The following is a 12,124-nucleotide window of genomic DNA, read 5'->3' on the forward strand; positions in this document are numbered from 1 at the left end:
AGTTAAATGGAAATATTGTAGAGGTTAAGTTATGGATGTTAAAACTCTTAAAGATTAGATAAGAACACAAGTGTTAGAAGATGACGGACAAGTATTGTCTGAATATTTACAACACTTAGTAGTTAATTCATCTAATCAGCTAACAATAATTGAGAAAATTAATCTTACAGAGTTTATACATAAAGATTTTTCAATTTAAATAGATACAGGGAATCATAAAGATATATGAACGTTGAATCCTTTTAGCAAAAAAAAATGAAGACATTGTTGATAGTGAATAGAACAAAATATTGAATGACGGGTTGATAGTATCAGTTACTTGACGTTAGACGGACCCTTTTTGCCAAGTCACAAAGAAAGTTGGGATTTAACAAGATAACTAGAAAAAAAGGATACTTTCTTCAAAAACTAGATGACACATTTGAAGTTTTGTTGGTTTCATGTGGTTGATGTACAAACAGGGTATAGTTGTCAATGTCTGTGTCATTTATGGACAGTTGTCTCATTGGCAATCATACCACATCTTCTTTTTTATATATTGGCAAATTATATGAATAAAAAGGACCAGTATAAAACAATATTGCTAACGACCGTGGCTTATTTAACCTTTTGTCCATGGGATTGGCAACTTCAGCTGCCTTTTTTAAAAGAATTATTAAGATGGTTTTATAAAATTAATCTTGAAAACGTATATATGTCATTTAAACAATATCATTGATTTTAGGCATGATTTTGAAACTGTTTACAAAATTAAAAAGAGGTGCATCAAAAACTACAAATGACTTATCTTAACCGAAAGCTAAAAATTACAACCTATTTCAAAATTAGGGTATATATGGTAGAGCCAGCAAGGGAATCGAGTGTTACCCTGAGAAATTTATGTAAAGCCAAATTAGGCAGCACAAAAAAATGCGAATCATGTTTTAAAATAGAGGTAATATCAAAAATGTATTCCAAAATTTGCAGAAATGGCTGCAACATGACTAAGTAGAGAGTGAGAAAAGCTAAAATTCTTTTCTTCGTTTTAAATATGCTTTATTAATCATTGCTGTATTCTTAAGTCTTCAGACGAGAGAAAGACATTTTATAATTGTCACCAATGCCAGTAATGAAATGGTCAGTTTGAGGAACACGTCATTGATCATTCGAGGCATTCATTAGGTGAATATCAGCAACATTATTGTACCATTTGTATAGACCTTCCTACGTGAAAATATTCGAATGACTAAAAATAACAATAAACGTGCGTAGAATTAGTGGAATTAGTCTTGATTTGAATTGGAGTTTACAATATTAAAGGGGAAAACCACATGATTCTTTTCCAACGTAGACAACAGAACAGACAGAAGGAATTTTAGTATTTTAACCGGTGTGCAAAGCAAAGTTGACACTGGATGATTTTCATCAAAATAATGCATTACTTTTGTGATAAACTACTAAAGAACAAAGGAATTAGTGACTCAATGTTTGTATAAATGAAAGTGATCGTCTTGGAATGGATACGTTTGTCATGGAAAGTAGTATATTATTGTACAAAAAGGCTAATTCTTTTGTAAACTTAAAGAGATACGTTCAAATAAATTCACTTAAAGCTCGACAAACATTTATGTAATTTGAAACAAATTCAAAAATAAATACCCAAACACAATTAACGTGCAAATAAATCAAGTCCTAAAGTGAAATCACAATAATTTATTAAAGTGTTTGTTTCCATAATTGCGTGTAAATATTGGACAATGATGGTTTAACAGCAATATACAAATCATGCCATACGAATTATTGAAATGTAATTCGCCCGACTCTGAATAATTATTTTATTTCAAAGTATAATAACTTCGATCTGAGTTATATTGAAAAGAGTGACATAAGCAACTAGTTCTTGCACAATTTCACGTTGTCTACATTTGTATGACATGCACGAAGGAAAAATGATGTTCACGAAAATTCTCTATGAAGTCAAATACAATCAAATACTCGTATAAATATAGAGTTCTTTCAAAAGGGACTGTTAAAAAAAACCTGTTTATTTGATATAATATATTTGTTATTTGGAAAGATTTGTCAAATAGCAAAAATAAATTAAATCCAAGAGGGAATATTGGTTTAGATTGTTTTTGTTATTTCAAAATTCGTATAATGCAGCGGTGACAATAATTCATTTTCACTATAAAAAAAAACATTTATAACTTCTTACACATTAAAAGCACAAGTTGAAGTGTGAACTCTCCCCCACCATAGAAAGTCCTATAAAAGTAAACTGTCAACAGCAAATTGATGAGTGATGCATATAAAAACGCAACACTCTCTCAAGTATGCTGACATGAAGATTGATTCTTAATTTCAGAATTTTAGTAAAGCATGCTCATATGAAGTTTGGCTTCAAATTTCAAATGTTGATAAGTAGTTCCTTGGGAGAATGATACGTTTAATACATAACCAAAGTATTGTATTTGAGAGAATACATACTTTTTCAATTAACACGAAGTTGAGCGAGTGACAACGAATATGAAAATTCACCACAAAGTATTGCATGGTCACATAAAGAGTTTAACTTTAAGTAAGCACGGATCTGTTGTTCTTCGGAAAAATAATGACAATATGTTTTATGCATGGCCATTAGATGAACGAATATATGTATCTTATCTTAGGGAGGGATAAATCCTACTTTGTAAAGGATCACTCTTATTCAAACAAAAAGTTCTCTGAAACTGACATTATCATTGATTTCTTGATTGATAACATTTTTGTTACGTTCGGAGGACGTGTTTTTCAACAGACTGTCGGTATTCCAATGGGAACAAATTGTGCCTCTCTTCTTGCCGACTTGTTTCTTTATTATTATAAGGCTGACTTCTTCGGAAGAAAGAAAATAATATCCTTTAACTCTACTTTCTTCTAGATAGAGGATCTTCTTTCACTAAATAATTTAAAATTTGGTGACTATGTTGAACGCATCTGTCCCATCGAACTAGAGATAAAGGACACTGCAGATACAGTTAAGTCGGCCTCATATCTTAACTTACATCTAGAAATTGACAAGACAATGAGGGTCGGTTGAAAACAAAACTTTACGATAAAAGAGATGATTTCAGCTTTCCAATTGTTAACTTTCCATTTTTAAGTAGCAACATTCCAGCAGCACCTGCATACAAAGGTGTATACCTCCCAATTGATGCGATATTCCCGTGCTTGCATTTCCTATCATGATTTTCTTGATAGAGGGTAGCTGCTCACCAGGAAGTTATTAAATCAAGCGTTCCAAATGTTGAAGTTGAAATCATCCCTTCGTAAATTTTACGGACGCCATCCCGAGTTGGTTGACCGTTATGGAATAACCGTTTCACAAATGATATCGGATATGTTCCTTACGTCGTTACTACAACCCCTTCCCTTTAATGAATGTGACTACTTACCGGAGACAAAATGACACAGACATCAACAACTATAGGTCGCCTTCAATAATGAGCAAAACCCATAACACAAAGTCATTTAGAAAAGGCCCCGACATGACAAATGTAAAACCATTTAAACGAGAAAAACTAACGGCCTTATTGATGTACAAAAATGAACGAAAAAGTCTCTCTAGATTCAATATTTTTAACTTCCGGTACATGAATGAAAAACAATCATTCTACAAGTACACAATGATAAACAGTATAATCATCCATTATAAAACAATAACACAACAAACACTGCTATATATACGTTAGAACTGGTTGTAACCATTAATAGAACTTAAAAATAATATTATCAAGTCAGTTTCTCTTCAAATTGTAAATCATCACACAATCACATTGACGATACGAAATAATTGACAGTATAGTGGGCAGTGTTTGACTAATTATCGTGAGATGACTAAAGGAATGTCACAAAAGCTAGAAAGGAATTCGATTTCAAGTTCTCTCCTTTCAAAATACAAAGGTCACAACGACAAAGGTCACAACACGAAAACTCTAAAATTTGACGCATCCGGCTTCCAAAGATTATACATGCAGACACTGTGTGTTAAAAAGGAAATCTACACGGTTATAATTTTTAGGTACACATTATGAGCAGATAAATGTTATAATGTGCTTTCAGAAAGTAAAATGAAACATTAGGGTCTCGAGACTCGTCTTCTTGCTACAACACAACAATGTGAATTCCCTATACATTACTCCTTAAAAGTAAAGCTGTCTGAGTTATTTTTCATTGTATGAACGAACTGAAAGTTTAAATAATAAAGTTTTATTGCACTAAGGTTTCTCTAACCACCGGCATAAAGATTTTAGCCGTATTTGGTGCTACTTATAGGAAGTTTGTGAGTTTTAGTTCTCTTTAACTTCGTACATTACTTTACAGCTGTTTTGATTCGTACGCAACGGATGAGTTTTATGTAGACGAAACGCGCAGGAGACGTTTATATATATTTATAATCCCGGTATCCTGAATGAGCCTTTTTATTCAATTAACTATCATTTAGAATTCACAAAAGTAAACATCATTGTAAGAATTTCCATAATCTTTCACAACTGCACAAGATGACAGAAACTTGTTAATACCTAAAAGAAATGTCATGTGAATATAATTCATGATCTAATCTATAATTGGGATATCAATATTTCTTTTCTACTTACACGTCACTCTGGGCCGAAAATCTCAGAAATTCTATAGACTCCATTGCCATCCATTTTAGCGGAAACTTTCCTCCATTTCTATTGATATAAACTTTATCGTTGTACACAAAACGAGTCAGACCAAAGTCTCCAATTTTGATGATTTTGTCATTTCCAACCAGAACATTTCTTGCTGCCAAATCTCTGTGTACAAAACCTTTACTTGATAAAAACTCCTTCAAAAAACCAAAAGACATTCGTAAAGTGTTCTGGTTTTGGCAATGAGGATATTGTGTAAGTTAAACACCTTAATAAATCATATATTAATAGTATTGTCTAAAATATAAACAATGGACAGAAATAAATATTAAAGAGAGGGGCCGACAACGCAATGACACAAAAGAAATTAAAATACATGCTGTTGCTCACAAAAATAGAAACACTGCAATATTAAGTAAATATATACGTAGCCACAGAAAATATTCAAAATATTGATTAGTTTGCCGAATGTGTTAAACACTATATTTCTATATAATTCTAATGCAAGGCATTCGTTAATAAAAAAAATTATACAGAAGACAATAGATAAGATACTATATGACACAAAATGCAGGATCTTGCAAATTGTTCTATTGATGCTATTTTTGTTGTATTGCTTTGTGTTATGTAAATAAAAATTGCACTGAGTCTAGATAAGTTGTGAAAGAAATTATTTGAGACTTCCAAAGACTTCCAAAAGATAAAATATAAATCTATGTCTGAAGAGTATACAACATCACTGCTCGATTGGCGGAAAAAAAGAGCGGGAAATCAAGTTCATGGGGAAAAGGATGAAAGGTAGCTCAAAGGCTGTGTGATGCACACCTGAATGTGTGTTGTTGGTATCTGTGCTTGTCAAAGTGTCTCGCTCTCAATATTCATCACTGGCTAGCAGCTTGCTGTGAAAAGGAGAGCATAGTGTGTAAGTCTTTCCTGTCAGTTATAGCCTCTCCTGCAGTAAGACCTATGTGGCCAAGATATGGGATCCTCCACGAGGTGATAGATGGAAACTGGGAACTTCAAGGCCCCAGGCAAAGTCACAAGGGCCCGGAGGAGGTTTGGCCCCTATACGCAAGGTATGCTAGGCCCATCGATGAGTGAATATGCCCTGGTGCCTGCAAACCAAACCCCATCTATGGGTAAATAGCCCACCTGCCTTGTGGGTGGCTGTAGAAGTCAAAGGGTATGGGAGACAACCCAGAAAAAAATCAGGACATATGTAATTCGTTAGAAGGGTAATGCAATCATCTACAGGAAGGACTACTCAGAGAGAAAACCGATCCATCGTAGCAGAGGTTGCACGTTGGGCTAACAACTTAGCTCTGTAAAAAAGAGCATGTTACAGAAACCAGAAACGCCGAAGAAATCCAAAACTGGTGTACTGCTGAGGAATCAAACATGACACATTTGGAAAAAAGCCGAAAGGAAGCCCAAAAACCCCATAATAGCACCAAAACAGAATATGTACATAGGATGTTGGAAATTAAGAATAATGGCTGACATATCAAAGCAGCAGAAGTAGCAAGGGAAATGAAAAAATAAGGTATTGACATACTAGGTATGAGTGAGAGTAGATGGAAAGGTACTGGTGAAACCAAGCTTCAAAGTGGAGACACAGTGATCTATGTAGCGGATGATGAACAACAAGTCAAAGGAGTAATTCTAATCATGAATGAAAGAGCTAAGAAATCATTGATGGAATGGACACCAATCAACAAGAGAATGATAAAAGCAAGATTCTATTCAAAGTATAAGAAGTTGTCAGTTATACAAGCATATGCACCAACAAATGATGCAAGGGAGGAAGAGAAAGAAGAATTTTACCAACAAATACAAGATAATGTTTCATCCTGCAATATGAATGATATGCCAATAGATATGGGTGACCCGAATGCAAGGGTAGACAAAGACAAATCAACGGTCTCATCATAATAGGCTCTATATTCCCACACAAAGAAATACGCAAAGTAACATGGAAATCATTTGATGAAAAAACAACAAATCAGATAGATCATATAATGGTACTTGGGGATATGAGGACATCAATATTAGATACAAGAATAATGAGAGGAGCAGATGTGTATACTGACCACAACTTAGTAGGCTAAAGATCAGAATCAAACTGGCAAGACATAAAGATGACAAGAATAAAAGCAAAAGAGAGAGGTATGACCTAAACAATCTAAACAATATGGTTGTAAGGAAAAAGCACAATCTTGAAGCGATAAACAGATTCTAAGTACTGGAAGAAAGTGACATAGAAGATCCTGTGATAAAATATGAAAGTGCAGTAGAGATATACACTGAGGCAGCTTAGCGGGTAGTTGGGAGCAGTAAAAAAATAGAAAAAGAGAGACAAAAGGTACCAGGTGGACAGTCAAACTCATAGATTGAAAATAAACTGACAATGGAATTAAAATTAAAAAAACAAACAGACAAATAATAGTACAGAAGACATAACATTGAAAACTTAAGACTAAGCAACACGAACCCCACCAAAACCTGGGGTGATTTCAGGTGCTCTAGAAGGATACGCAGATCCTGTTCCACATGTGGCACCCGTTGTGTTTCTTATGTTATTAAAAATCGGTAGATATTAATCGTGAAAAGGGAAGGGTATTGTAGTTACGACATTAGGAACATATCCGATATTATCTAGTTAATAATCCAATATCGATACATTTATGAAGAATTTGATAATAAAAGATAGCTGACAAAAAAATTAGAAAAAGGAATATCCCTAGCATGGAAAGCAAAAACACACAAATGAGGAAAGAAAGGTTTGAAACGTCTCAGATAGTTAGCTACAAATGTAATTGTATTTAAAAGTATCCCGAAACAGGCTCGTCAATGAAGTGAAATATATAAGACAAATATTTAAAAGCATTATGATAACAAAAAAAGGACACACGTCATAATTATTCCCTTACGTAAAACAAAGAGAGATTAGAACATTTGTTCAGGTAAAAACATGATATGAATGATTTGAAAACATAACATTCCCTCTGAGTAGTAGAAAGTAACCATGAATGAAATAGTTAATGACTATTATGAACTATAAATGTAAATGCCTAATGGGCAAAAGAATCACACCTGCAGTGTATCAACAGGTGTTCATTAAGACAACACATATATTTGAATACATGCCAACATTTTTCATTGTGGTAGACATAAAAGGCTACATTAACTAGCTTGCAATGCACAAATGAAAATCAAAACAGTACATTCATTTTTTCAACAGTTAATGATTTTCTCATAGTTAAAAAAAATCCATGTGATGTAACGCATGTGATGCATTAAAAACCTTTAATAAATTAGTACGACGGCATTTAAGAATAGCTTTACCGATTCCCAGGCTAAACGAATCATCACATTTATATAAATCTACATCCCAAATGAATAGCACACTGCAATTTAAACTGGTATATCTATAGAATTTCAGAGTTAATAACGACAAAGGATTGTCAGCAGAGACTGTGTAGAAATATGAAATTGAACACGAACGAAAAGCACTGCACGAATAAGTATCCAGTTGGTGCCAGAGTTTTTAATTTTCTTATTCAAAATCCTTCCCGAGGGAGTCGATGCTCCCTAGACCAAGCAGTGTTGTGGTCTAAAATGGTAATAGCCAGACTCAGACGATTAAAGATATGCCTTTGTATGTCCAGGTGATCTCAAATGTCGACTGAGAAGAAGGTCTGGTTTGCATTCATAGTCTCTCCCATTGACTTTAATGACTTTAATACGTTATGTAATGGCTTTTCTGACTCGACAACATACTACATTTACACTGTAAGAGATAAACAGCATTCGTAGGCAAAATATACGGAAACAAGAGATGTCTGACTTGCAAGTAAACACCGAATACCAAGGCTATTCCACTTTACAGAATATTTCTTATTTGGTACAGGTATTTTCTTATGTAGAAAATCGTGGATTTAACCTGGTTTTATAGTGCAATGCGATTTGGTGCCACGATATCTCAGTAGAATGAGGTCGAATACCGGTAGGGAAGAAAATAAAATTTGCTTCTGCAAATTTACAGATTTAGCATAGTGGTATTTATACGAATTATATATACAGAATGTTTTTTTTTCAGCCTTGTATCACCATCACTGGTGATCCGATGGTTAAAATTTGTCGTACAGTTGTCACTGGTTCAGACATACTTATAATATAAGTAACCCTGTGACTGCACCCTATAGTTATTTGTAAGAACCTCTACAATAGACAATTCAGCTGATCTTAAATAAAATCAATCTTCATGCCTTATATATTATGCACTGTTTTATGAGGTTCTGTCTGAATCCGTTCTGGTTTTCTTGCTTCCAGGGAACTACTTGTAGATATGAATTTGTTGTACTAAATACATCACTTGCTGTTACGTCTGACAGAGGCGGAACGTACAGATTAGGTAGCAGTTACCTATGCCATCGGTATTGGATTCAACCCGGATTTTTTTAAATCATTGATTATATCAATTGAGTGGATAAAAGTGTACAATCTTTAATCAACACCATTGTCCTTGGTATATTAGTAAATTTGAGAGTTCTACAGTTTTTGAACACCCTCTCTCCTCCCCAACAGGAATACAGTTACTGTGAAATGCACCCTCGGGGTAATGAATTGTGCCGTTTCCTCTCCTCCCCCAACAATAATCTGGTCGTTGTGAATACGCGCAAAAACTATCAGAAAGAATGTCACCTTCACAGAAAGTTATTTACAGGAAAAAGGTATCAGAATCGTGATTTAATTTATCTGGGTAATGAATGCATTGTGGCGTTTATAGGACGGATGTCAATTGTACGAAATTGTATATATTTTGACAGATTGTTAGATCGAAATATATTACAATTGTATTCGTTAAGAGTCCCATGATTTCGTATTATTTTGATGATGTTAAAAACGAAGCTGATATATTGGTGTGTTATGTCATAACAAATTATTGATTGAAGATCACCGGAGAATTAAGTTTAACCGTTCCTGTGTAAGACAACAAAACATAAAGTAGAAATTGGAAAGTGACACCTTACATCGATTTTTCAAAAGATATATCATGGGAAGAACATCGCTAAACGGATAGTACAATGTTTCCCTAGTAGGATGTTTAGCTGTAAGTTTAGTTTGTCATCTAATTTTCTAATATAAGCATTTTTTTTGGGTCACTACATGTATATACAATAATTCGAAACTTAGTTGTATGGCGAAAGTAATAATAATTTTGATCTATTTCTATAACCTTCATGAACGTTTAACACCGGTTACCAAGTATGAGGAAGTTAACTTATATTATATCTATTATCATTGAAATGACTTTATTCATTTATTCTACAATTCTAATTTTCTATTTTCTACCTGTACTATATACGATTTATGTGAAGAATGAAAGAAACTGGTGTTACAAGAATTATCAGTATGTCAACAATTTACACGACAAACTATATGCCATCCAAGGTAAGAAATAACATAAAACTAATATTTTTTTTTTCAAAGCAAAGTAGCTGGGAATATGAATACAATCCCCATCATTCTGCGGGGAAACAAACGTTTCATACTCTTATAGACGGAATTATTCATGACCGATTCACAGTTTTTGTGAAACTTATTATTAAAAACAAAACATATAAACGTGAAACATGTTTCTTCGTACAAGCTATTAAAGATACTTTGTGCACTCATTCTAATGTTCTAGAATAATTACAATTTTTCTCCATATCTACTCTTAAAACAAAACTACATGACATAACATTAGTATTATCAAAAGATAATGACCCGGTATGTCCAAATATACTCATCATAAATACCAGGATTAAAATTTCATAAGCAAGGTGCGCGTTTTGTCCACAAAAGACTAATCAGTACCGTTTGAATCAAAAACGTTAAAAAAGGACAAATAAAGCACAAAGTTGAAGGGCATTGGTAAACTAAAATCACAAAATTTTTGCAAAGTACAGCTAGGGTAATGGTAATGTCTTGGTAAAGACAATCCTAAGTATTTCGAAAGTTTTTTAAAACAGTAGATCTATAATTAAGATCATATCAATTATAGGTTATGCCAACACAGACTACTCTGGTAATACCACGATGAAGACAACTTCCAACAGCAGTGGCACCGACATAGTGTTTGTGAATAAACTCATCATGGATAACAGGATAAAATTATGTATTTCAGACGCGTGTTTCGTCTACAAAAGAGTCATTATTGACGCTCAAATAAATAAAAGTTAAACAGGCCAAATAAATCCGAAAGGTTTTGCTAAATACAGCTAAAATGAAGGCGAATTGTGATCTATTTCTCGGGAAGGAGATCTTAGTTATCGGACGCATGGAATTTATAAGATTTTCGGAAAGTCTAGTTTTGTAAACTATAAACTTATAATTATGACCATGTTCGGCGTATATGTGGAAAGCTATGTGATAATCCATTTAAACAAAGTATTTTAAGTGTAACAGAGTGCAACGAGATACCAGTACAACAAATAATTATAGACTAACTTATCGAAGAATACAAATAGAGAAAAATATTCAACAAGTGACCGAACAACACATTAATATACGAATGCGCGCAGCGCATGATTTAATTATCAGTGTTGTTCTGTCACGATATTTTTCGATATTTGAATTCTTTGATTAGTTATTCTTTTTATTACATTGGCAAATGGCTTTTGTTTTTATGAAATTAAAGTACAAAATGTAAGGAACTATATATTTTTCTACGCATTTACAATTTGTTTTGATTCAACGTTATCGACATCTTGACAACGCCTATTGTTGAATGATAACAGATGAGTGAAATAACCACGTTTATTTTACATGTAAAATTATCGGTTTTTATTTCACTGGGAAATCAATGTAATTCATTGCAACCAATGTAATAAACTGTTTTAATGGTTCTGAGTTGAGCATAAATAACTGCCTTTGCCGAAACATGGGAGGTAAAAGTAAATACATTTTTTTTCTAAATCAACTTGATTCAACTTGGCCTACAACTGACCGCCAGAATTAAGAAAAAAAAATTGAGACCACACTTCATTTGTTGAAGACTTCATCATTTCGTCGCAACGATTTAGTTAGAATAACTTGACACACCCACTAGTACCACATTTTTATGCTTATGTTAGTCTAATTAGAAAACCAAAGTGCCCTCCATCAAGGCGACCAGGAGAATTACAGTTCGTATAACTTCATACTAAAAACTTTTTTAAGAGAGAAAAAAACAAAAGATACTATTTCTGTCAAGACACCTGTTATGATTTTCACGATGGTAACCATGTTCATTCATGGGCTTTTACTATTAAGTGAACAAAATAATTATGATGTTAAGAAAAAACTTTTAAAAATGTATAGCCAAATTAGTCCAAAATATTTTTCCTCATGTACTTTCAATATAAGAATTAGAAGCTAATTCATATTATAAAGTAATTTATGTATTTAAAATATTGAATACGAATCGTCGTATAAAAATTTCAAGAGTCTGGATACTGAGATTG

General features: G+C 33.2%; 1 protein-coding gene across 1 annotated transcript in view; it reads right to left on the reverse strand.

Annotated features, from left to right (window-relative positions):
• Positions 1–12,124, reverse strand: part of LOC139514210 (uncharacterized) — a 179,066-nt gene that overhangs the window by 38,738 nt on the left and 128,204 nt on the right. The window contains exon 23 of the mRNA XM_071303036.1: positions 4,617–4,831. Within this exon, the coding sequence (XP_071159137.1) occupies positions 4,617–4,831 (215 nt within the window). The remainder of the gene's footprint in view (positions 1–4,616; positions 4,832–12,124) is intronic.

This window comes from Mytilus edulis, chromosome 3 (assembly GCF_963676685.1).
Source record: "Mytilus edulis chromosome 3, xbMytEdul2.2, whole genome shotgun sequence".
Classification (NCBI taxonomy): domain Eukaryota; kingdom Metazoa; phylum Mollusca; class Bivalvia; order Mytilida; family Mytilidae; genus Mytilus; species Mytilus edulis.